Genomic DNA, 27,908 nt, shown 5'->3' with positions numbered 1-27,908 from the left:
TGGGCCGCCCAATGGAGGATGGGTTCCCTTTTGAGTCTTGGTCCTCCCAAGGTTTCTTCCTATTCCTCACCATCTAGGGAGTTTTTCCTCGCCTTTGGCTTGCTCATTAGGGTTCTGGACCCATAGTATTGTTAACCTTGTAAATCCTGTAAAGCGCTTTGTGACAACATGTGTTGTGAAAAGCGCTATATAAATATATTTGATTTGATTTGATTTGATATAAAACAAAAATATGGAATGGCGCTTTTAACGAATAGCGGTCTTTAAACTGTGATGGTATGACGTCATATGCCATATCATATGACATAGGTAAATATGTATGTAGTATTAGGACGTAGTATGTCCGAGGTTATGAAAACTGACCAGTCTACTAAAAGAACGCACTGCTTAAAGATTTGAGCAGAACGTACTCCATTGAAATCTAGTGCCTACGGCACGGCATGTCGGACGGAGCCACGGATCCTCCAACGTCAGAGTCTTACTATGAGGTTATCCGAAGTGAGCATTTGGAACAACAGGTCCATGAAATGGTTACTGTTACCTTTTACGATCTCAATACGCTTGTACTGTTTCTAATGAACATTTTAATATATAATTTCTTCTTCTCACCAGCTCCCCCTTCAGACAACACATCACCCCTGTCCTTCGTCAACTTCACTGGCTTCCCATAAAACAACGCATACACCTCAAGATCCTCCTCTTTACCTACAAGGCCCTCAACAACCTTGCCCCTTCATACCTATCAGATCTCCTGCACCGTCACGCCCCCACCCGCAAACTCCGCTCTGCAGATGCTAACCTCCTCACTCCTACTACCTCCACCAAACACAGGTCCATTGGGGACCGGGCTTTTGTCATTGCTGCCCCCGCCCTCTGGAACTCTCTACCCCTGACCATCCGTAACTCTGATTCTTTGCACTCTTTCAAACAAAACCTCAAGACACACCTTTTCCAGTCTGCATATAACACTTAAGTCATTACCCTATCTTTCCGTTTTGTTTTCTTTCTTTTTTTGTGTGTATGTTTGTATGTGAATTTTTTGTGTGAAATTACTGTAAAGTGACTTTGAGTACTAAGAAAAGCGCTATATAAAACAGATTTATTATTATTATTATTATTATTAATTTTAACCGGGAGGGATCTTCATTATGCAGTAGCAAAGAACTCCATGCAACACTGGACAAGCATTAGGAATGGTGAAGGTGCAAAATGTGGTAGTGGGCATGTCCCTTGTGCTGGGAACTTAATGCACTGTGACGTGATGTGGGATGTTTACTTCATTTATGCCCAGGAGCGTCGCCTGGGGTGGGCTTCCGGGGCTTCAGCCCCGAATGATTATCCAGTAGCCCCGAACCTTTTCGCTCAGCTGTACTATTACAATTTTTGACGACTGCTAACGTGCGTTTGTCCAATCTGTAGTCACATTTTCAAAACTCCAAACACAGTGAACACAACATCAGTTTTCAGTGGTTATACTATTAGTTCAATTCATGTTATGGCACAAAATGCAGTCATTTTACATGTTTTTATAATGCTTACATTTTCTATACACACAAGGTTATCCAATAACAAAATTCTGGATCGTTTTTGTCTTATTTACAATTGCTTGTACACAGCATGTCAAAATTGAAAACCTAAGGTTCAAAACCTTAAATATCATATAAAATGCCAAGTTCTGCAAAAACAAAGGAAATGTCACACTTCCTCATTCTTGCAAGAAAATTCGAATTCAAAATGTAATTCGTATTGTAAAGTATTTTACAGTTTTTGACGACTGCTAACGTGAGTTTGTCCAATCTGTAGTCACATTTTCAAAACTCCAAACACAGTGAACACAACATCAGTTTTCAGTGGCTATACTATTAGTTCAATTCATGTTGTTATGGCACAAAATGCAGTTGTGACGGGCAGGTGTGAGCAACAAAAAGGAAGCGATCACGCCAAGTCTCAGGGAAAAAGGATGGTTTAATATAAAGTGTGCAAACCTAAAACCCGTGCAATAGATCCAAATTAAGAATATAATGACCAGCGGTCAACTGGTACAAAGACAAGACATATATAGGCAAACAAACGACCCTCAGGTGAGACGGATCACGGGCTTCGCCCACCTGAGGGACGCACATGACGTCACCAAACAACAACAACAACAACAACAGCCGCTGTGGACAGAGGCGGCCGGTAGGGGGCCGCCTCACCGTGACAGACCCCCCCACCAAGCCGCACTCCCCTCCACTGGGTGTGTGGCACACAGCGGCTGCACACAAAACATGAAGGGGCAGGAAGGCAGAGACAGGCAGGAACACACCTCCTGCCGTCCGGGAGCTGAAACATAAAACACAAAACATTACACAGCACACCTCCCCGGGCGGGACCCTGGACCGACCGGGCCGTTAACAACACAAAACCACGCCCCGGTCGGTCACAGGGCCCTCACGCCCTAACCGGCATTCAGCTGGTAAGCCCCATGGGTGTGAGGACGAGGGGCTACGGCTCCTCTCTCGTCCCTTGTGTGTGTGTGGGTGTGCAGGCTACCTCTCCAAGGCGTAGCTACTTCACCTCCTGGACCTACCTCCTCCCAGAGCTGACCCCTGCCTTCTGCTAGGGGTCACCCCAGCCTCCTGGGGAGCCAACCCCTCCCGGGGCCTCTCATCTCAAGGTGGACTCCTCCACCCAACCCAGGAGCGCCAGAGACCGAGGCCCAGAGCACCCCCGACACGGGCTAGGGAGCAGCCCCAAGGGCCTCCTGGTCACCCCGGGCAGGAGGGAGGATCTCCATCCCCAGCAGGAGCTTTTCAGACCGGAGCCCCATGGTCCCCAAACATCCGGGGGCCCCAGCCCTCTAGGGAGGGGCTCTTCACGACCGGGCTCCGGTCACCCCACAACACAAGGGGGCTCCTGCCAGGTGGAGACCCCCACAAGGTCCAGGAACACTGCCAAGGAGAAGCACCTGCACAAGGAACACAACCTCACACACACACACACACACACCACACACATATACAAACACGAAACACAAATGCGCCCTACCCTATTCAGGGCCTCCCTTGGGAGAGACGCCTTCCGTGCCACACCCCATGGCACGGGACCACAGGCGGTCCCCCCCCAAACACACATTTAAGGGGAGGAGCATGCGTGGAATTACATGTAACAGTTGACAACACGCTAGGACAAAACACACACGCAATGACTAGACAAACAAAATAGTGCTGACAGTAAACGAGCGGGACAAACACGTGCGCGCTCGACATACACAGTGACGCGCCGCTCAGAGTCGCAGTCGCTCCCCACATCAAACACAAGACACACGGGGAGCGAGGCGACAGCGACGAGCGGCGACCGCGCCACACACACGGAACAGGCGAGCACGCACACAGATTCTCCGCTCGTTCACCCGTACACACAAGACACCACAAGAGAGTTTTCCCAGGCAGACACCCTGGTCCTCGCCGTGCCAAACAAACAAACGCACGGCGGAACTCTCACAACAAACAACGAACACGAAGAGCCTTCTCAGGGCAGACTGCCCTGGTCCTCGCCGTGCTACACATACACACACACACACACACAAAACACAAAAGCATCACGGATCACGGGCTCCGCCCACCTGAGGGGCGCACATGACGTCACCAAACAACAACAACAACAGCCGCTGTGGACAGAGGCGGCCGGTAGGGGGCCGCCTCACCGTGACAGCAGTCATTTTACATGTTTTTATAATGCTTAAATTTTCTATACACACAAGGTTATCCAATAACAAAATTCTGGATCGTGTTTGTCTTATTTACAATTGCTTGTACACAGCATGCCAAAAATGAAAACCTAAGGTTCAAAACCTTAATTATCGTTTAAAATGCCAAGTTCTGCAAAAACAAAGGCAACTGAAAAGTTATTACTGTTGTACACATTTTTTGCACATATAGATAAATGAAGTATAGTATAAAATATATATATATATATATATATTTATAAAAAGTATAAAATGAAGTACAGTAATGTACCAGGTCAGAGAGGAGCAAATACAACAATTTGTTCTGCAATCTCAAGTGCTGGTTTGATCCTTCACAAATGCCAGATTGGTCCCTATAACAGTGACCTCCTTCTTTCGTTTTTGAATGAACTCTACCAACAACTGGTTCCAGAAGCAGAAAGGGAGCAGGTGGGAGGAAACACGAGGACATTTGTGATGGGACGATGTAGCATTTTGTCATTCTCATGTCATCACAAACTGGTTTATAGACCACCCAAGAGTGATGTCCCTTTTCCTCCCGCCCATCTCACCTTTCCTCAACCCCACTAAGGAACCTTTTTCAGTCTGGAGGTGGAAGGTGTATGATCATCCAAAAACATGGAGGTTAGGTAAATTGGCAGTCAACAAAAAATTCTCCCTGAGTGTTGTCTGTGTCTCTATGTTCAATAAAAAGTAGTGTCTGTGTGCGTGTGTGTGCTTGTATGCCCAGTGGTGGATGGTGCTCTGCCACTAGAGTCTGTCCTCTCTCCCCTTCCTGCACCCCATTCAGTCCCTCAGGGGGCTGTGGCTTCCGGTAGAGAGTACGCTGTGCGCAATTGGCTGCCGCTTCTCGCCGGTGTGTGTGTGATTGATTGTCTGTGACTTGTAACTGTGTTAAATTGTAAAGCGCCTTGGGAATCTGGAAAGGCGCTATATAAATCGAACATTCATTCATTCATTCATTCATTCATCATCGGCCCCATGACCAAATGTCCCTGCTGCATGCAATATATCCCGGCTGCAGAGACATTTCAGCTGAAGACTGCCAGGGGTGAATAAGGCATACCAAGCTTTTCTTTCCCAGGTGCATGTCAAGGGCCAACATCAGATGTGATGTGGATGAAAACATGTGGCCAACTGCTGAAGACCATTTAGATTAGGCCTAACAAGACTTTTCAGTTTTGTATTCTGTTTTTCCCCCTTGTGTGGCTTTTTTTGTATATGTGTATTTTTACACATATGGGACTATGGCTAATTATGTTTACAATTACGATAATTATTTTTTGGGTTAGGCCACAATTTACAGTAATGTCCCTAATACAGTAAAATATACCCTTTACTGCAAAACTGTTAGTGACTCCTTTTTTGTCTAATCTACATTCAGTACCTAACAGTAAATATCACTCATTGTGTAGACAGTATGTTGCCAAAAATGCACACATTTGAAAAAAAAGTCCAAATGAAGCGGATTACAGTAAAAATGAACTGACTAAGAAAACAACAGATGTTACTGTAAAATGTCTTTTGTTTGCTGGGAGAGGGTAAAATATTACATGTAATACTGTTTCTGTATTGCCATCAAATGTTAGTTTTTTTACAGTGGTTGTGCAGTGATTGACTATGTTCATCTCGATGTAACGTTTGCTCCGCCCCAAACCTGGGTGAGATCTGTTTTCCTTAGTTTTGGTTTTAGTTGCATCTCCGCAGTGTTCTTCTGTCACGCCCCCTGATCCTACCGCCCATTATTAGTCTCAATCAGCTGTTTACGTTTAATGTCCTGATTTGTTTGGTTTATATTCCCGTGTGCCCAGTCCTTCCTTGTGAGTCATTCTGGTATGTTCTGTTCCCCGTGTTTTGATATTTGGACCTGTCCTTGGTATTTAAACTGTGAATATTGCGTGTTCAGTGTTTGGTTGATAGTATCAGGTTTGTTTTGTGTTGCTTTATAGATCGTCCCATGTTGGGTGTTGTGATCATTATTGAGTTCGCTCGTTATGGTCCTTCGAGTGTTAAGTCAGTACGGTTAGTCTCTTTTGTAAGGTCTATTTGGCGGTGTTTCGGTTTATTGTATATTTCATCTAGAGTGTGTTTTGTTTGTCTGTTGGTTGTATAAGAACCTGTTCGTCATATGTGTATTCTCTGCTGTGCCTGAGAGGTGTTACCTGATTAATCTGTGTACTAGTATACACGCTAAGAGTTTTACTGTTACATTCACAGAGTTTCGGTGTCTGAAAGCTCTGAGTGTTTATGTGAATGTAATGCCTCGCCGTTCAAGAGTGATTCGAGCCAATCTAAGCAGGAGACCGGAGGAAACTCCCCCTCCTACTAATAAATCTGACTCTCAGCAGCATTTGTGTCTTTCTCCTAGTTCTTGCATGTTACACTCGAAAAGAGAATATGTGCTAGTGTTTGAAAGAATGATTGGATACTGAACCAGGTTTGCTGTGTTTTAATAAAGGTGTTTGCATTGTGAAATGCAGAGTTGTTATTTAATTTAAAAAATGCGCTTTTGAACACAATATTAACTATTTGGCTCTTTGTGTGAGGTCAATGTGTTGCTGTGTTTAGAGTTTTGACAATGTATCACAAGTATTGGGAAATGCACATTAGCAGTCGTCAAAAACTGTAATCTAAAAATAAGTTGTTCATGTATATTAACTTTTAAAATATAACAGTAAGCAGTGGCGTGCACACATAGACATCAGGTGGTGCTAAACCACCACCAACTCTGCCCTTTATCAACGAAAGTGCGCATTTGAAACTTCGGGTTTTTAAATTTATTTTTTACTATTATTATCATTTTACTGAGGTCGGTTTGAAATTATCTTTTGGAAACCTGAGCGATTAAAACAATGCCCTGAAATGAGCCCCCACCTCGCGCACACCCAACCTCTCTCTTCCTTTAACACAAGATGCGCTGCAGCAGCAGTTCAGTTCAGCGAGTGGAAGGAAGCGTCTTCAGCACAGCACACACGGTCACAGATAGACTTCTTCTCCCGTCCCCACCAGCCAGGTCACATACACATCAAGTACAATCGTACCGTTTGCCCTCTAAGCCCAACGTGAAATCATTTTGTTGTGCAGTAAAATGTCTCATACAGCACCAAACTACTAAGCATTTTAGCCGACTGGTCACCTGATAAACTAGTCCCTCTAGCCCAAATCAATGATAGATAACGTGAGGACGACCACATACAAATAATTAAGGTAGAGTTTGCAAATCTATTAAGCTGAACGTCTTCTGTTGTATAGGTTTTGGTAGGCAACATAAATTAACACATTCATTTGTGAAAGAAGAAACGGGAAGTTCCCCATTACCTGTGAAAAATGCCCATCTGCATTCATGTAATGACAACACTCAGTAGCCTATAACTCCTTCTCCTACTTTACAGTCTTTTTACTGTCTTAATTGTAGGCCTATATTGATTGACTAATTGCAAAATATATGCAACAAGGCCTGCAGACAGTGGAGGGTAAACAGAAGTTAACTGAATGACATGACTGTATATAGTTAATATTGGATATGAATTTTATCAGTCGGCTGCGTGACTTTTTTACATTGAAAACTCACGTTTAGAGAATGTTACAAATAAAAGTCAAATTTCATTCGACATTTTTTTTATAATGAAGTGTTCCACGTGTGCTAAAAAGTACCCTTCACCCCCCCCCCCCCCCCCCCAAGCACTTGCCCCCCAAAATGTCTGTGCACACCACTGACAGTAAGATAAAGATGACATCTTTCAGTGTTGATTATTTGAATTCAATTTTCTCTCAGTCCAGTTTATTTTATTTTATTTTTTTGCCAGGTCATTTGTGATTGCTTTTTGCATTTTTTGCCAAACGGTTTCCTTAATGGTCATGCCTCCTGAAAAACCAAAACACTGAATCTGTGCAAGAAAGACTTGACTTTTGAACTATTTTTATGATAACATATTTTTTATGTTACCTGGATCAGTGTAGCTCTAGTCAGAAAAGGTAAGCTGGACCCAGAAATACACAGAAGGCACTGCAAAAATGAAAACACTAAATCAATTAAATCATTCAGTGAAGTAAATCCATAAACACCTGCAAATGTGTGCTTTTATACATGATTTTTTAGTGTTGTCAGCCAGTTCATAAATCTGGGTGTAGTGTACCTGATCAATCATAAAAATGTATCTGTAACAGGACATCTCTGGCGCTATAATACTTAATTTGTGTCCATTTTACACCACCCCGGTGGCACGTAGTGTATATGACAGCTTTTATTATCATATGGACAATATTACTTCCAGCAATAATATGATTAAAAAGCCACATAGTAGCATAACAAAATAACTAACACACTTAACAATTTGACCCTGACAAAATACAGGAAACTGGAAAGCTGAAACCTACATTGTTCACTCAGTGAGTAACCTCTGCAGCTTTTCTTTTTCTCTCTCTCATCTTTTCAGCGCCACGTTTACGTTTCGTAGTTTGTTTAGACCCTGGCTTAGACTGCTCCATCTTTACAGCAATGCGGACCTATTTTTTCACGTTTCAGTAGTGTGAACCGTGTGGCGGAGGGATCACATGATGAGTTAGACCCTCAGCAGTGTCAGTGTGCAACTGGCGTCTCTCTCTCTTGTCACTCGTGGGATACAAACAGGGAGATATCATTAATGTGGCATTAGTATGGACGAGGCTACTCGTGTCTACTTGTATTAATAAGTGACACAGCTGCTGTATGTTTTCGTAGTCTGGTCTAACTCATTCATGTGTTTACAGGATCAGTTTGCGGCCCGGTCCAACTCGTTAATGTGTTTACAGGCTCAGTCCGCGGCCGCGCTGAGCAGGTTAGTGTGACTGGAGCGGGGGAGGTAATAACACCGTTAAACAGCAGCGTGACTACGGGCCGGGGCCGCAGTGCGCGGCAATGGCTCCTGGGCCGAGTTAAACCACCGGCGGCCCACTAACCCATCGGCCCACCGGGGAAATCCCCGGTAGTAATGTATGCCAGTCCGCCCCTGCAGTCAACTAAAACCAGTTAGGATGGAATGATAAAAGAGAGCACAGTTATTTACTGGCAAGGGTAAAACAAACTGACTAGCAGACATTTGGAACCTCCACGTATTAGAAACAAAGCAGTAGTGATATTTCTCGGGTCTTTCCGAGGATATTCACAAAAATATTTAACAATTGTTGACAAAAAAGTAAATTGGCAAAATAAATGGACAGTCCTCATTGTGAATTCAAGAGAAAAAATGCTGACAACGCAAAATTATAGGTGTACGCTGTACACTGACATGAAAATACATTCATGCGCATGCGCAGTAGCTCTAGGTAGGACATTCGATGGGTAGCACAGATTTTGATAACACCGGAGTGGATCTGATACATGTCCAGGGCCAGAGTGGGTGTGATAAATGTCCCGGCCCAAACTACTGAGATTAACATGGGCCAGCCCAAAATGATTTGATGTCTCGGCAAATTAGCAGTTTTAGTTATTGTCTAACTGCGTTACTATGACGACACGGCATATGACGTCACAACGCAGGAGACCTATAAAAGTCGCCACAGCCGCGTTTAAACCACAGATCGTCACTGAAGTTGAAGTAGCTACTACAGCGTTTCAGCGTTATATTGTGCGAGTGAAAGAGTGACTATTCAAAGAGATCGTGTTTAGACAAATGATGAGGGTAAGTTCATGTTCCTTTGAGCTTTTTCCATAATCTCACTTTAGTCCGAGTAAGTTCGAGAGAGCCTAGCTTCTCAGTCGAGCATTTTCAAGTACGTTAGCCTAAATTCCAGCACTTTCAAACCTGGAACACAATGCAACATTAAAATTCATCAGGTAAATGTTCCCCTGTTTTTGAGGGGTGTTTCTTTATACTACCACATGTCGTTTCGGATACACGGCTGAACGGTTCATGTTTCAGTTTAGTTTACGGCCTCATGGACCAGGAGAGTGTTGTAGAAAATTTATAAATGTTGGGTTTATAAAATATAAATTATTATAAAATATAAATTACATTACAAATACAGTAATGCCTCCTTTATCGCATTCTGGAGATTCCAGAACTACCCGCAATAACCGAAAATAGAAACGGTATAATTATTTAAGTTTTTATACACTATATTAAGGCTTTATAAACCCTCCCCACGCCTTTACATAAACCTTTCCCGTTCACTTAATAACCATTACCACACTGTTCTGTGCATGTGTGTGATGGTGGTTCTCGTTTCCGAGAGTAAATATGCACTATTTACTATAATTCGTACTGTTTTATTATTTATAACATTCCTTGTTAATTGTTAGAATTAATACTTATAATATATTTTTATACATTTTGGGATTTTGTCATGTAAAAAAATCATAAAATATATATTTTTTCCGCCGATTGAATTCCGCAGACAACCGGCGAAAAAGTGATGACCCGCGAATTATTTTTCCCATTAATATCTTATGAAAACCCGTGAAAGAGTGAATTCACAAAAGCTGAAGCACGAACTGGCGCAGGATCACTGTAACATAATACAAAAAATAAGTATGAACTAACCTACAACTGAGTGCAAAATAAATATTAATTTAAGAGCAACATTAAGATAAAAACTGTACATTCAGATGAAAATATCAACTTAAATGTGCAATCAAAAAGAAAATGTGAGTGGCAGCGCAAACGTGAATCACGTCCTTAGCAACAGTTCTCTGGGTGACAGTACGTTCAGTGAACGAATCAGAGAATGAACGAGAGCCAGATTAACATTAATTATCCGGTTACATCCCAGTTACTTCATTTTACGGCCTCTTATCACATTTAAGATGTGTAACCAATTAATATTGGTTATTAACCATCTGAGGTCATTATTAAGATCGATTAATATTATCTCCTTGAGAGTCCAGCGGGGTTGAAAAAAAAATCTAAATTATAAAATGTTCGTATTCCCCCTATCGTGTCTGCGCGGATGTCCGCAGCCTGTATTATCTTCACAGGAAAGGGTAGCATTCTACAACGTGTTTAACGCATAATGTAGCCTACTTTAACATGATGACGTCAATTATTTCTTCACGCTATGTTTACCCATGTCAGTAAGTTTATATATAGGCCTGCATGAGAAAATCAATAGTTTTCTATGGGACACTCGTAAAGCGTCACCAGTTTCCTCCCTTTTTAGCGCGTACACAACAATTCTAATAACGTCACCTTGTGGAGGATTTTGAGAAATGCAAAATCGGTAATCATGAAACTCATTTTTTCTTCATTTTCTCTACTACAGTCTAAGAAAGCTGGGCCAGCAGAAGAGCTTCCTGCAGAGGGCTGTGATGTGTCGGCCCCCGGCGTGGAAAGCAAGCCGGCAAAGAAAGACCATAGCAGATGGTTTTCAGGTGAGATTTAGCGTGATGACATGTTACCAAAACGTGATGCATTATACGGTTATTTATTCATAACAGTATAATTTTCCATAATTTATGTTTTTAGTGACATTTGTTTATGGGCATCATTAGTGTTTGCCTCATAGATGCTTAAAGTAAATGTTTCTTTCACCACAGCTGTTTGCTGTGCAGGAGTGGAGGAGGCAGTGATGGAGGATCTCAACACTCCTCCATGTGTCAAAAGTGATGGAGTCGTATCAACCTCTGGGACTAATGCAGCTGTTCTAACTGAAGAGTAAGTACTCACTCTCCACACATCACATACTCAATCTTTACATACATGTGCTGGAAGATTAAACTAGGTGACAATGTAACACTTTCTTTTCAGACTTTGGCAAGAGCTGAGGAATACACTGCCAAGCGATGTGAGTACGAATCTCTATCTCTCTGTCTTCCTCTCTGCCTGTGTGTCTGTCTGTCAGTATGTCTGTCTGCAAGATGAGCCTTTGGCCATGTCTGGTCAGACCTTCATAACAGTACATGTTCTTTGCATTGGCATTTTACTTCTTAAAGAAATAATCAGCTTAAGGTTAAAAAAAGTAATAATTAAAAATCATTAAGCTTTTGGATACTGATGAACGTTTTACACTTGGCTTTAACCTAACTAGATGAAAATGGAGGATTTGATTGCAGTGCTGCAAAAAATCTCAGCATGGGTCAAAGTAGCAGTGAAGGAGGTGGTTGCTCCAGGTTTTGAGTCAGGCCTGTTAGGGGTGAGGTCCTCAAGAGGAACCGGTATCTCCAGCAGCCCTCATGAGGTGGAGCATGGAGAGACACACGATTCTCCCTCTCAGATCAACTGCGGACCGACGAGCAGGCGTAGTCGTGCCCCTCGTCCTTTAATGTATGCTACCTTGTGCATGTAAGTTAATACTCAGCCTGAAGGTTGGTGGTGAGTATTCATTTGGAGTATTGATATGCTGAGTTATTTACTCAGTTAAACTCGGTCCACGGGCACTGAGTTTAACAGTTTTGGCTTAATTTCTAATGTCATCAAGCCTGTGATTCCTTTATGTATTTTATAGTTTATTGGGAAACTTTCCTACTTTCAGCAGGTATGATGAGTACTCAAGAAGCAGCACATCATCTTTTTCAAAGCCTCTCAGGGTCGTCTTTGGCATCTCAGAGGACAGGATCTTCAGCCATATCTATGGAGAGGTCATGAGGGCCATTATGAATATGTTGCCACCTGAGATAAAGCATCTCGATATGAAAGAGACCAGCCGCGTCATGTCCGCTATTGTGGATGACTCCCTAAAGCAGGTGAAGGACTAAAATGTTTTAGTTCATTTATTCTATTATTTTTATTATTATTCATGTTTTCCTCCATAGTTGATGTGTTTATATATCTATTAGCAATATATGCAGTGTAAGACCAAGGCCAGTGATCAGTGACTACAATCTTGTTTTCTACTCTTGCACATGTTGTTACTCTAGATTAACTCATGTCTTCTGGACATTTATTGCAATACTGACCTCCATGAAGGTGTTACACTGCCTGTAAGCTACTTTGAGGACATCGCCCAAAATCTGATGCTTGCAGTTAAGACCAGGATGCTGGGATTTTTGGAATCCTGCACAATCACGAGTTGGTCAGCATCAGTACTGCTAAACTCCATCACCACCACAAAGAGCATTATTGAATGCCTATTGTCATTGATTCCATTCTGTAAAGAGGAAATTGCTGGACAGCTAATTGGAAAGGATTTGTTTACATTTGTGAAGAAAAGGCTGGAGGTTTTGTGCATGAGGCAGATATTAACACCATCTGTCATGCATTTACAAGCCCTCAGTGACTTCATAATTTTAGACAGTTTTGAAGCAATTGGTGAAAAAGTTATCAGCAGTGGTGCCCTTGAGCAAAATGAGGAGTCTGAGTGTTCCTGGAAAGCACTGGACAGCATGCTCTCCATAGACTCCCTCAGGCAGTCCTCTCAGAAGCTCATCCCTATAGTGAGGAACTTGATGCTGGAAAGGATTGCGGCTCTGGACCGAGTAAAAGCACAAATGAGCTGCAAGGGGACTCGGTCAGTGTTGTCAGATACCTACCTTTCCAAGGAGGCACTCCAGTCAGGCATCGTGAGGAGCTTTGTGAACACAGCTACCGAAAAACTACTCCAACAAAGCCTTGGTCTGACGTCCTGCACCAAGCCTGACACTATATTTGGGCGCTACTGTTATGAAAGCATATCTGTGACGGAGGCTGACTTAGAAGTGGAGCAGTCACGACAGCGATGCTGCTCTGAGCTGTCAGCTGTGATTGCCCACACTGTGATCAGTGACCTCGCTGGCATCACCACCTCTAAGTCAGAACAGGACCGTACAGGCTCTGCTCCGCAGAGCGCTGCCCAGACGGTGGACGTGGGGCTGGAGAAGAAATCTTCTCGGTGGTTCAGGTGTCCAAGATTTCTGAAGCTGAGATTCAAGGTATCTGTTTTTAAAGTGTATTTATTCCCAGTCACACCATTAGCTTTAGACTCTGCTCTTCTGAATGATTTGCAACCATACATTTATGCTACCGTCAGAATCATATTTTGAATGATTTTTATCAAATTGTCTTCTCTTTTTAAAGAAACAGACAAACAAAGTGCGTGTTCACATGGAGGACCAGGTGGTGGACAAACATATTCCAGATGGTACGTGTTTTAGTATTTCTTTGGTGAAGTTTAATTCATGAGAGTATTATGCATAAAGAAGTGAGGGGTCCGTGGTATAGTAGTCTTCCATGGTTTAGTTGTCTTTCATGCTGCACAACTAATAGGGCATGAACAACAATAATGACAACAGCATGGAAGACTACACACAGCATCCCTCTCACACCGTCTATTTGCTTTGACCATTTCTTTGGCACATCTTTCCTCTTTAGCACCATCCACCTCTGACAAGACCATCCCTAAGCTCAGGAGAAAGTCGATGCGTACCAGACTGGCAACAGCTTTCTCCAGGATCTGCAGAAAATGAGGGAAAACATCTACTTATGTGATATTGCTGGAAGTAGAAAATGTGTTATTCAATTAAAATGGAAAAAAAAGAAAAACAGACTGCTTGATTGTGACACCTGCATGGCTACACATGACATTAAAGAGTTAGACTTCTTATTATGGTACAATTCCCATTTTTATTGTACAGAAACTTAAAAGTGAACCCTTTGATAAGCTTCTACAAAACAAGACTCTCAGTAGAAGGCAATATGCATGACTATTGTTGGCAGATTGGACGGATGATTTCAAGCCCAACAATTGTTAAAAAGTCTAAATTCAGTAATAACAGTACTGCACAGCAGCATCCCCACCCCCAAATAGCAAAATAACTACCAATAATATTCTAGTTGGACCCCATCATCTCATAGAGAGAAATAGGGACTATCGTATCTAAACAAATAAATATAATAATAATAATGAAACTAATTTGTATAATAGTTTGTTAAGCAAGGTCTATGGTAATTTACAAAAAAAGGATATGAAATGATAATAAAGCCTATATGTACCTGAGATCAATCACATCAGGAAGGTATTTGCCTGTAACGCTGGCGAGGGAGGCAGGACTCCGAGACGAGCATACATTTCAATGGCTTTTATTTAGCCAAGAAGCTGCACAGTTAGCGCCTCTGCTGATGTCTCCCGTCAAAAGGAAACCTCTGTGAACTGAATGAAAAAATATTATATACTTAAAAATCTCTTGAATTTATCAAGATAGTAAATTGAACATGTACCTTCAACACTAAAACTCCACAGTGTCGAGGCGTCGTTCCCACGCGTTAATTATCTCGTTCCCAAAAAATGTAAAATTGGACACGAATTAAGTGTTATATTGCGATCGATCGATCGCCAGTGGTTGGCGCCAGAGCGAACTAGTAACTCATTGAATCATAGATATGGATCAGAGGTAAATAAACTAGATATTTTTTTGGCGTGAGATATCAAATGTGTGAGCGTGTGAATACAAATGCGTGTGTCTCACGCGCAATGCGTGAGAGTTGGTAACCCTGTCACTTACCTAATTAATATATACATATTTGACAAATGTTGGGTTTTTTATATTCGTATTTAATGAGCACGTTCCACTGGGAGTCCAGTTTGTAATCCAGCACTTTTGTTTGTAGAAACCCACCATCCACGGGATGGCGGAGTGTTAGTCAGGGGGCCAAAACTGACATTGTAACTGATGCGGACATCTCAGGGTACAAGCTGACAACCTATAAAATATTATTATTTGACCCCTAGGGATGTAATCTAGTCTGGTTGTCAGCTTGGAAAATGAAATTTTATCCATTTTATGACTATATCTTTAAAAGTGGCAAAAATCTGAAGTTTTTCCTATGTGTTTTCTTCTCTTCTTAACCCCTGCTGTAGGCTACTCTTGAACATACTTCCAATATAATCCATCTTATGTGCAAATATAACCTTTGATAAAATTAATAATAAGCATACCAAAGGGGCCACAGGGGCACTGTTTTGTTACCACATCTGTGCTATGAAGCCTGAAGAAAGAGATTCAATGGAGATCATCGCAGAAGGTGTTTTCACAAGAATTCATTGATTGGTTTCACTAATTTCTAATTGTCTACATCAACAACATCTCACTCATTTTCAATTGTCTACACAACAACAAACGAGATCTAACCACGAAATATCAGAAAAGGTAGGATAACCTGTTTTCAGCTAAATTAGCTAAACTAGCTAAACGTCACAGCTAGATAATTAAGGTAATGTACCTTGGTAATAACTACATGTTGATGTGTAGTGGTAATATTTATTTCTGCATAATATTCTGTTCTACATTCTGCTATATAAGTGTTGACCACCTTTTTAACTAGCATAGCATATTACTCAGCACAAATGATCCATATTTTTGTCTCATAAGGAGATACAAGCAGGCTAAAGAAGGGCTTATTCCTTGATTTCCTTGCTTTTCAGATAAGTTAAAATGGATATAGATGGAGCAGTAAGCTTAGAACCCCCTGAATATCCAATAGCAAGATGTATGAATTGGCAGAAATGTTTTATTTGTTAAAAAGACCATGGGAAGTGCAGCAAAGATAAGCAGCTTAAAAAACCATCTGATGAAGGCCTGAATTGTATCAGAGTCAGAGCAAGTGAAAGAGCAAAATACAAAAGATGTGAAATATGCTGATGCTCTGAATCGAATCCAGGCATTCCTAGACACAGAAACAGACAAGATCAAGTGGCACAAAACATGTTATGCTGCTTTTACCAATGTCACTTACATTTCTCGCCTTAAAGAAGAGTTTTGAAAAAGCAAGTGCATCACAGGAACCTATGAGCACCCTCTGTCCCCGCTCCAGTAGACAATCAGTATCTCCAGTCACTTGGGAAAAATGTATCTTTTGTCAAAAAGATAGCAGAGACAAACTTTGCAACATCCAAGTCTTGAGTACATCTGAAAAGATTCTTAACCTAGCTCAGCAAGACACAGAATTACGACCAGGGCTTGCAGGAGTCAATGACTTGATTGCAGCAGAGGGCAAGTGCCATCTTATCTGCTACAGGGCATTCTTAAGGAAGTACCAGAGTACACCATCAGGAGGAAATGATCCATATTCCATTTGTTTACATAATGTAGCAGATGAGCTTAGAGCAGGACTTACCAGAGGTCAAATATACTCATGCAACAGTGAAGGGGTTTCAGCGGCTCATCGTTCAGTGCAGAGACACAGATGTTCTGGTGTTGCTGCTTGCCTTTGCACAACATTTGAGTCCTGAGGTTTGGATGAAGGCAGGAACAGCCAAGAAACCCTGCTTCATCAAAGTGCATGAAATCAAATTACCACATGTCACCAACCAATATAATATAACCAATGGTTTATTGGCATTTCATGCCATCACTGGATGTGATACAACTAGCCAGTTCACTGGTATAGGAAAAAGGACTGCATGTAAAGTGTTCCAGCAGTATCCTCATCTTCTTCAAAACTTTGGTGAGGAAGAAATGCCAAGTCAAGACACTCTACGCATGGCAGAACAATTTGTATGTAAATTGTATGACCCAAAATCAAGCAGTGAATCAATTCATGAGGTTCAATGTGCCCTGATTCGGAAGGTGAAAGCCAATGTGGATACTTTAGCTCCAACAAAGGATGCCTTGTCTCTGCACCTCATGAGGGCACACTATCAAACAAAGATTTGGAAACAATCACTAGTGTCTCATCCACAGCTTCCCTCACCAACTAGTTGTGGTTGGCATATGAAGGATGGTGTGCTGGTACCAAAGCTTTTAACCAAAGAACCATTACAGGCAAGATCTTTGGAGCTGACGACCTGTGGGTGCAAGGAGAGTGGAACTCAGTGCAGCACTAGGCAGTGCCGATGTGGAAGAGGTGGGATGTTTTGCTGTGGGGCATGTGGTTGTGGTTCAGCAGCTTGGTGCAAGAATACTCAGGTAACCACATCACATTATCATATGTATCATATTATGTTCAAAAATAATAATTTTCCTGTTCATGTGATGCTTCTTAACAAAATTAAACCACAAACTCTTCTGTTAAATCCCTGTTCAGGACTTTGACTGAAAATGTGGACATGGTGGCGAACGTAAAATGGACACAAATTAAGTGTTATATCGCGATCGATCGATCGCCAGTGGTTGGCGCCAGAGCGAACTAGTAACTCACTGAATCATAGATATGGATCATAGGTAAATAAACTAGGTTTTTTTTCTCGGCGTGAGATATCGGAAGTGTGGCGTGAGAGCGTGTGAAAGCGGTCAAATGCGTGTGTCTCACGCTCAATGCGTGAGAGTGGGCAACCCTGTGGTACACTTTAGGCGGATATTGATTTTTATTGATGTTCAAGCTCTATTATCTCCCAGAGTGTAATAGGTATGTACATGCTTCACACTGTTGTCGTGAAGCAACAGTGCACGGGCGGAGCCACCGCGATTACGATTACGGTATAAAGCTGTGAAGTTTTCTCAACAGATGGCAATATTGTTACTGCACAAAGGAGCTGTCTCACTCCTCAACATGTTGATCAGCTCCTTTTCTTGCAGAAAAAATTGACAATTTCCAAGATGTCACAAAGCAGTCACGAATAAATCTTAGTTTTTGGACCTTAATGTTTACAATATACAGAACTATGTTCATAAACGTTTTTGTTACATGTAAACAAAAAAAAAACTAAAACTTAATTTGCACTTTAAAAGGCTGTTCAAAACCGCTTTCAATGCATTTTCTGGTAAAGGAGCTACGTGGAAGTGGGCATTAATTGTTGTTCACAGTATAACCACTAATATCTAAATACATTTTAATAAAGTTTGAGTGTTCCTTGTATCATTACAACATTTCACATTCAAACTACACTTTTTATTGTAACTGAAATTTCCCTACAAGAATCGATATTGAATCGGATCGAATTGAATCGAAAATCAAATTGAATGGGGACCTTGTGAATCGGAATCGAATCGAACTGGGAAATCAGTAGTGATACCCACCCCTACTCATAAAAGTCATAAAAACATTTTTTCAGCCTGACAACCACTCTAGAATTTCACCTGTGTGTCCCTTCTGACTAAAATAATAGGTTCTCATCTTGTACCCTGACATGTCCGCAAAAGTATTAATGGAAGCACTTTTCAGAAATGGTCCCCTGACTATGTCATGGTTTTCGATAACGTGGCAGGCGGATTTGGTGCGGCTGCGGTAGCGGGCGATGCTACACAAAATATTGAACACCAGTTAGCTTGATCAGTTTAGATTAATATAGCAGCCGTTAAGCTTTTTGTGAATCACTTTAATGTAATGTTTTCAGATCGAAATGTTTATTATACCTGAGAAACAAACAGAAAAAACGTACTGCTTTCAAGCTGGTTTGCAACATCCCGCAGAAGATCTGCCAGTGGTCTCCCACTTGAAGCCATTGCTTAATTGAAGGATAGCGTCACCAAGTAGAGTCACTTAACGTTCGAGTTGTAAGAAATCGGTTGCTTTTGTCTGATTCACCGGCTGACCAATTGTGCTTTAGAGTGTGGCTAGCACCGCTCACCTCATTAACACACAAACGCAGAAATACAGAAATAAATAAATGTGGAAATACAGGAATAAATGAATAAATAAATAAATACACGTTGTGAGAGAAATTATTGATTATTGACTAATTATCATTGATTAGATCATGTTTAGTTATTATAAGAGATCATTATGAACTTTATGATTTAGGACATGTCCATTCTGACTAAGCAGAAGGACTACAATAATGAAGTAGTGTGATTCAGTGTAACCATGTTTAGTTCATATTATGCATGTGTGCTATATGTGACCCAGGTCAGGGAGAGTGCTGAGGGTAAGAACACTCTGTTAACTGGTAGTCACTAGGCTACTAGTCTTGGGTCATTTAGCTTTCTCTGTGTTCAACTGATACATCAGTTGCTTCCGCTAACTCTAGGGAAGTCCATATTAGGAGATACACACATGTGAGACAAAGTAGCCTGCTGGACGCCTATGTTTTGGAACATGCTGTGCTTAAGATAACCTGCTGTTAGAACTGCTGAATTGTGTTTAAGATTGTATATAAGCAGGGGGAGCGCCCCCCTGCCTTCAGAGTTGTCATGCTTGAATGAGACTCTCATGTCTGTGTCTGTCTGTGTCTGTCTTGTATCTGTCTTTGTCCTATTTATATATATTTATATTTTTGTAATAAATTAATCATTTAACCACGTCTGAGTCCTCATCCATTTATTAGGAAATTTCCACGACAATTTGGCGTCACGAACAGGATCGGCGAGAGGCACCCCGGAAAGGCGGTGACTGATCTTCGAGGACGCTCCCCGGGGGATGAGATCCCTGGCTGGGCTGGGCAAAGTGGGAACCCCACGAGAAAAGGGAAAGTACCTATCCAGGGAGTGATGTCACCGCCAGTCTCCGGTGGTGTTCTCCGCCCGATTTAACGAAAATTGCAGTAAGTGGAAATTCTGTTTCATTTTTAGTTTATAAAATTCTAGGAATTTTTTTGTTTTTAAGTGTTAGATATCCGCCAGTGTCCGCCCGCCGGATGATCTCTGTTTATACAATAGGGATATGGCATATCACCTACAGGGATACAGAGAGGTATCGCCTGAAAATATAAAGTCTATACGGTGGGGATACTGCGATATCGCCCACGCGGGATAGGACTTAGCCTAGCGCCCGTCAGTCTGGCCAGAGATCCAGCTGGGCAGAAGCGCACTGATTAGACGTAATACAGTGTTGGCTAGCTCCGGAGCGGCAGAGATATCCGATAGGGGCGGGTGGAACTGTTTGTTACGTTGGTATGCAGTAGCGGATCTAAATTTTGAGGACTTTTTCTGGCGTGTTTAATTGATTTGGGATTTTTATTTATTTTTTTTTGGACCCCTCACAAAAAAAAAAAAAAAAAAAAAGTGTGAAGGGTCATCTCTGGGATTGTCTAGAATTATGAGTAAACATAATTTGGGTAAAATTGGTAAAATACATAGTAAGAGTAAAGCATCAGAGGCTCCTAATATAATCATAATAATAATAAGTATAAGTGTGATTTACCAAATGACCAGAGATTATTTAGAAGATGTAACTCGACATGTGAATTTTTGGGCTAAGCATTATGGGTTTGTTTCAAAGGGAACATTGAGTGTAGACTATCTGCGCCGACTAGTTGAGAGAGTGAAAACAGAGCCCAAGGGCGCAGATAGAAAAACACGAAAGTATTTTGTTAAACATAAAGCAGATATGGAAGAAAAAGCAAAATGTTGGCTTGAAGAAGCCGAGAAAAGGCAAGCACGACAGGTAGGGATTAAAAAGTGTACTAACAAAAGTCTCTCAGTGTGTTGTTGTAGCCGACCAGACCTCGACGCTGCCCCGTCGAGATCTGCGCCAGCCATCCCGGCTCAGCAACTGCACCAACTGCAAGATGCACCCACAGCCGCTACCCCTGCCTCCCCCACCTCCACCGCCAGTTCCAGCGCCACCAGCTCTGGCGCCACCACGACAGCAAACTCTGTCTGCCACACTTGCACTGCGAGCTCCAGTGCCATCAGTTCCCATCAGGTATCACAACCACAACCTCTGCCTCCTTCACTCCCACCAGCCCAACAGCTGCCGCTGCACCCAGGGCCACTAGTCCCGTATGATGACGTCCGCCAGGCGATGGAGTGTGCCCGCCAGGTGATGGAGTGTGCCCGCCAGGCGATGGAATGCGCCAGCCGGACGATGGGAAGCGCCACCTCCCCAACGCCACCACTGCCGCGTGCGCAGCCACCACCACCCCCGCCGCCAGCTTCACCCGTGGCAGCACACACAAGAAGCAGTGCCACAGAAAGAAAGGGTCAGGTGATGCTTGAACTGACCACCCCAGGGTACGCAACGACCTTCCCAATGGTCGAGGTCACAGGCCCTGAAGGAGACATCATGGTCCACCGTCACTGGACAGGAGATGACATCATGAAGGCGGCGGTGGGCCTGGGTAAACCGACAGAGATGGGAGGTAAGCGCTTCGGCGAAGAACTAACAGATTTTGTTCAGTCTTGTCATCCAGTCAAACAAGATAGACCGAGACCGGACACCGGGAGACGTCCGACTCCACAACACTGAGTGGGAACAGCAGCTGGACAGGAGGATCCAAACAGGCCCTACAGAGAGATTGTAGGACACCTGGTCACAAGGCTGGAGGCTGCACACCCAGCCACTATCAGCACATCCAAAATAGCTGCATGTAAACAAGAAGACGGAGAACCTGTCAGCGACTTCCTCGTGAGACAAGAGTTCACACTGACCACAGCGGCCTCGTACCACCAGCACACGAGCGGAGGCCGGCGGAGGCCAGCCCATGGGAAGCCCACCTGAGAAACAGCTTCCTGGTAAGCATGAGAAAAGACATAAGTGACCTCATCAGAGCCCAGTGCATCAGGTACAACAACGCCACCCTGAAAACCATGGAAGATCATGCCAAGCATCACGAGGCACAGCTGGCATGGAGAGTGAACAAGAAAATCCAGAAGCAAGCTGAGACCATGTTGCAGAGAACTCACAGAGAACGCAGGAGGGGCCGCGTCAGAGGGAGAGGAAGAAGACGAGGTGGATGGAGACGAGAGAATTACCCCAGAGGAGAGGTGGTGAATGTTACAACTGTGGAAAACTAGGACACTTTGCAAGAGATTGTCCTGAAAATGAAGAAAATGCTGAGCAGAGAAACAGAACTTTCAGAGATTGACGGGCAGCGGAGAGGCTGGACGGTACAGGACCACTGGAAGACGACAAAAAGGAAAGTAACTGGTTTAAATTATCATTTAATTTATCAATGCTTGCAGAAGATTAGTGTAGGGCCGCAGGGCCTGCCTAAAATAACACTGACTGTAAACGGCACTAAAATAAAAGATTTAGGTTTATAGTGGTGCCACCCATTCAAAGAAAAAAAAAAGAAGAGCCTCTCCGATGTAAATGAAATAATACATTTGAACATGAATTTTTAATTTAATTTAATTTAACTGCTATGGGTTGTGACTTAATGTGTAAATTGGGCCTGAGTAGCAGGCCTGAGGGGTTGTTTATGGAGTGGGAGTTAGCTGTGTTGCGGTTCAGTTATCAGCAGGAGTTCCACTGTATGTTTATGAGCTGCAGAGTGCAGGAGGAGAGTGTTGGGAACACTTCATGTGTGAAGTGTGTAGTTTGTTGCCAGGTGATTTGATGTTGAGACCGTAGGGGTCACTGCACTGCACGCTGCATGTGAGTGAGGGCCCCGATAGAGGTTTTGAGGATAAATTTAAGGTTGGAAAACATGATTGCTTGGTTGTCACTGCTATTGTGTGGGATTGCGTGTGGGCTGCGGCAATGGTGCAAACCACATTAGAACAAGAAGACCTGTTCTCATTTCCTCGATCTAAACCACACGTGTCACTAGCAAACGTGTGCGAGGAGCCACAATGGCAGGACGTTGGTGAATGGATGACAGAGATGTCTGACATTACCGATTGGGAGAGAGTTCCTGGCAGGAACACCATGTTTAGCCCTAGCAGGAGGGCGTGGATGCAGCCGGCGCCGTGCTGGCTCCCCTGCAGGTGGGGAGTGGAACTGATTAACCCCCTTGGTATTTTTTAGCCGCCTCCCTTACCCTCTCAGAAAAAAAAAAAAAAAAATGAGAGGAAGAGGAACTCAGAACTGTTCCTGCAGCATTATGGGCACCAGGTAAGAGTGATGTTGGGGCTCATACGGGGGGTGTGAGCCCATACACATCACCCCAAAATCTTACTATAGGCCAAAACAACATCAATACCCTTTGAAGCCTGAGGCGCTCAAAGGAAATTAGGCCAGTTTTTCCAATCACTTAGGCAAGCTGGAGTGATCGTACTGTGCCCTAACTCACCCGTGCACACTCCAATTTTTCCAGTTAAGAAAACAGGGCGGGAAGAATGGCGATTTGTGCAGGATTTGCTGGCTGTCAATGCAGCAGTACACGTTAGAGCCCCAAAAGTGCCAAATCCTCACAATATTCTTTCCCAGATTCCCCCAGATAGCCAGTGGTTCAGTGTAGTGGCCCTAGCAAATGCATTTTCGTGCATCCAGATAGCCAGTACTGGTTTGCATTTTCCTTTGAAGTAAAAAAAAAACATACACATCACCCACCATTTACAATGCAGCGCTGCGAGACAGTCTGGCCTCTCTGAAACTTCCAGAGGGCATTGCACTGTTGCACTACGTAGATGTTCTGATACTCTGTGTAAACACATGAGAAGCATGCAAAGAGAGCCACAGTGGCATTGCTACATCACCTAGCAAGGGAAGGCCACAAGGTTCCTAAGCAAAATTGCAATATTGCTGAAAAAAGTGCACTTCCTGGGTCATGACGTAGTATGTATTGAAACTCTGACACAACAAACAGATAAAAATAACATTTGTTAAAGAGAATAAGCCCGTTTGAACAAATGAGTCTTAAGAACAGTTTTGAATTCTGAAATAAAAGTTCAGAATTGATGTGTGTGTTCAGTGTTCGTATGTGTGTGGGGAGTGTTGACGTTAAAGGACCAGTGTTTTGACTCAAGCCCACAGTGACAGACAGAGGCCAGTAGCCTACTTTTCAGGAAAACTAGACCCCGGGGCAGCCGGGGTGCGGGCACTGGTAGCATTCAGAGATATAGTGGGGTACGCTCAACTCGCACTTCGGGTCAAACATGCTGTTTTTTGAATTTTACAGGACCAGAAAAAAAAATAAAGCACATTTATCCACACAGAGGTTTTGGAAACAATATCACTCCTGCCACATTATTCTGCCCAAGCAGCTGAGCTCACCATTCCTTACCAGCTCAAGGTCAAAGATAAAGCACCAACTAATCTCACAACTGCAATCATCAAATGTGCCGCACACACCAGAACAGGCGACACAGTAGCAAAAGGCAATGCCTTCACAGACTCCACAGCCCAAAACACAGTTTTGCAGGCTCCAAACACACAAATGATGCTAACGGATCACAGTAACAGAGAAGACACACCCTTAACAACCAGAGCAATACAAACACAAGCCACAATGAAAGACAAACAGAGATGGGCAAAAGGGGGTGTGCAAAACAATGAGGGGAGTCTGGACACACACACGGAGACAGGTAAGCCGTGTGTCTCCCTACAGCCTACATGAGAGGACTGATTGAAATTGCTCATGGTAGGAGTCACAATGAGCAAAGGGGGGATAGTGGCATGCACTAGCATGCACTAAGAATAACCACACTCACCCAAAATTTTTATACACGATGTCTGGTATCCCACCACAGGGGGACAGACCTAAACATGCACCCGCCGGACACCTGCCGCCGACCGAACCCTTTCGACACTGGCAAATTGATCTTGTTGAACTAACACCTGCTGAAATACAGGCTTGTGTGTATGCATGTCTAGCAAATGGACAGAGGCCTTCCACATCACAAAGCAGAATTCAGATACGGTGGCAAAGATGCTACTAAGGGAAATAATCCCACTATGGGGGTTACCCAGGAGGGTGTCGAGTGACAATGGCACTCCCTTCGTACACGAAGGGCTAAAGGAGCTAAATTAACTAAAATTTTAAAGGAAATTAACTCAGGAAACAGAATTGAAATGTCTGCCTCTGGTTTTGTGGCAGAGCAGCACTCTGCCCCAAGCTCGCACAGGCTTATCAGCCTTTGAGATTGTGTTTGGAAGGCCTCCAAACATGGAAGTAGTGCCGCCGGAATGGGACACACACACACACACACACACACACACACACTTGTTGAGCCATTAATATGTTATCCTGCACAAGTTTGTCTCTATTTTGTCTGAGCAGGTCAAAGCTGTCAGAGGTGTCAGAGAATCCACTGCACGAGCTCCAGCCGGGAGACTGGGTGCTGATCAGAGATCCACGTGCTGCTAACAACCAACACAGCTGTAAAGACCAGCAGCCGAGCCACGTGGACACACCACACCCACTGCAAAAGAGCTCCAGAGCAGCCGCCAGAATGAATGTTATGCTGTTGTTTTTTACATGATGCTTTTCTCAACAGGAGGGGCAACTGTCATCTCCCCCACACCGGAGGAGAGGTGTGAGGGAAAGAAAGCATGTGTAATGTCCAATGTCACTGCTACTGCAGTGAAACCAAACCAGCCCTGTCTGGTTTGCCATCCTTTCCACATGCCGTGAACACCAACACCAATCACTTTTAAAATGGCTACAATGTTAATTAACAGACCCATATGCGAGATTGATAGGTTAACAGGTCAATTCTACAACATGTCTCACACCATCATTCACAGTGGTAAGGCTCCTGATTGGGTAGGTGATGATGTTGCAAGTATGGATCATAGGAAATAAACGACTGCGACTCAAATGACGAGGTGTCACGAGCCGGCATTCGCAACATGACATTTGACACCACCCCTGTTGAGGGAGAGTGGTGTCTATGCTCAGAGGGGGCCTTGGAGGCCATCTTTGGATAGAGCACACCAAGTGCCAGGTTGATCTGGTAGCAACAGGCAGAGACGAATCAACATGCACCATTAGACTAAATAACTCCTCTGCAAAATGGAGTTTCACCTCCTGTCATGGCATCGTGAACCCAGTAACAGACGGGGTGACGATGTGGGCATGCAGAGAGAAAACCTACTCTGCTCTACCTGAGAGATCATACAACAGGGGTCAGTTTTCAGTTCGCCTGGGGAGGGTGTTGTACTCCAGTTTTCCTTACCCCCCCAGTGTCAATTTATACCATACCAGATCGTGTCCCACTGGAGGCCTCACTGGAGGGGATCCCTGGTGAGTTTAGAGGTTACACGCTGGCAGACCCCTGGACTACCCCAGCGGTTGCTGTGGGATGGTCAGTGTTCCTCGGCGGAGGAACTGCAGCTACGATAGATAAGATCAATGGACTTGTATGGCAAATTCTGACTCTGGCTTCTCGTACTGAGACTGCCCTGGACCTATTAAACAAAGAAGTGAAAGAAATTAGACAAGTATAGGTCCAGAATAGACTAGCTTTAGACCTCCTCCTCATAAAAGAAGGAGATGTGTGTAAGAAAATCAATGTTTCATGTTGTTTCAGCATTCCAGATTACTATGATAATATTACAGATTTAATTGATCACATGAAGGCCGAGGTTCAAGAACCTGGTTTGGGTGGATCACTTCATGGCTAGGCCCATGGGGACATTGGATGCTGACTATGATTTTACCAATTGTAATAATCATTTAGCTGTTGTTGTGTTTAGTGCCTTGTATTTTGTCTTGCTGTTCGTCGTGGCTTACTGGCCTTATGCGTCAGCATTTTCAGATGGCCTTGCATGACGACTTAAAGGAGCTTGAGATAGCAGACTCCTTGGGACATCTGTTTAAGGAAGACGTCTGGGATGACCTGGCGACTGGCTGGGTTGTGCCCGATGGCCCTGAGCAGCTTAACAAACTCCAGGGCCTGTTTTAAGTTGATGCTTTATGATAGAATTAATGATTTATTCTCTCCTTTTTAATGATTACACAGAATCAAAGGGGGGAAGTGTGAGAGAAATTATTGATTATTGACTAATTATCATTGATTAGATCATGTTTAGTTATTATAAGAGATCATTATGAACTTTATGATTTAGGACATGTCCATTCTGACTAAGCAGAAGGACTACAATAATGAAGTAGTGTGATTCAGTGTAACCATGTTTAGTTCATATTATGCATGTGTGCTATATGTGACCCAGGTCAGGGAGAGTGCTGAGGGTAAGAACACTCTGTTAACTGGTAGTCACTAGGCTACTAGTCTTGGGTCATTTAGCTTTCTCTGTGTTCAACTGATACATCAGTTGCTTCCGCTAACTCTAGGGAAGTCCATATTAGGAGATACACACATGTGAGACAAAGTAGCCTGCTGGACGCCTATGTTTTGGAACATGCTGTGCTTAAGATAACCTGCTGTTAGAACTGCTGAATTGTGTTTAAGATTGTATATAAGCAGGGGGAGCGCCCCCCTGCCTTCAGAGTTGTCATGCTTGAATGAGACTCTCATGTCTGTGTCTGTCTGTGTCTGTCTTGTATCTGTCTTTGTCCTATTTATATATATTTATATTTTTGTAATAAATTAATCATTTAACCACGTCTGAGTCCTCATCCATTTATTAGGAAATTTCCACGACAACGTGGAAATAAATAAATGTATAAATGAATACATAGATAAATATAGAAATAGAGAAATAAATACATTTATTTATGTATTTAAGGATTTATTTGTACATTTATTTATTTATATATTAATGTATTTAATACTTTATTTGTGCATTTATTTATTTATTCGTTTATATGTTTATGTATATACTGATTTATTTGTACATGTATTTAT

The 27,908-nt window shown here is 43.0% G+C and overlaps 1 protein-coding gene and 2 long non-coding RNA genes across 3 annotated transcripts; all 3 read left to right on the top strand.

Moving 5' to 3' along the window:
- The first annotated feature begins 10,965 nt into the window (after positions 1 to 10,965).
- On the top strand, positions 10,966 to 11,841 carry LOC143487006 (uncharacterized). The gene is made up of 4 exons (XR_013123866.1): positions 10,966 to 11,075; positions 11,241 to 11,358; positions 11,452 to 11,488; positions 11,732 to 11,841. It is a non-coding gene; the product is annotated as an uncharacterized LOC143487006 (long non-coding RNA).
- Positions 11,842 to 11,909: 68 nt separating this feature from the next.
- LOC143487034 (uncharacterized) lies at positions 11,910 to 14,084 on the top strand. The gene is made up of 5 exons (XM_076986338.1): positions 11,910 to 11,985; positions 12,176 to 12,386; positions 12,561 to 13,550; positions 13,696 to 13,759; positions 13,990 to 14,084. The coding sequence occupies exons 1-5, from the start codon at positions 11,966 to 11,968 to the stop codon at positions 14,082 to 14,084; spliced, it is 1,380 nt and encodes a 459-aa protein (XP_076842453.1). The 5' UTR covers positions 11,910 to 11,965.
- Positions 14,085 to 21,829: 7,745 nt separating this feature from the next.
- LOC143487040 (uncharacterized) lies at positions 21,830 to 27,665 on the top strand. Its single transcript, XR_013123873.1, has 2 exons — positions 21,830 to 24,683; positions 25,379 to 27,665. It is a non-coding gene; the product is annotated as an uncharacterized LOC143487040 (long non-coding RNA).
- Positions 27,666 to 27,908: the final 243 nt, after the last annotated feature.

This window comes from Brachyhypopomus gauderio, unplaced genomic scaffold, assembly GCF_052324685.1.
Source record: "Brachyhypopomus gauderio isolate BG-103 unplaced genomic scaffold, BGAUD_0.2 sc46, whole genome shotgun sequence".
NCBI lineage: Eukaryota > Metazoa > Chordata > Actinopteri > Gymnotiformes > Hypopomidae > Brachyhypopomus > Brachyhypopomus gauderio.
This window is presented reverse-complemented; position numbering and strand designations above follow the sequence as displayed.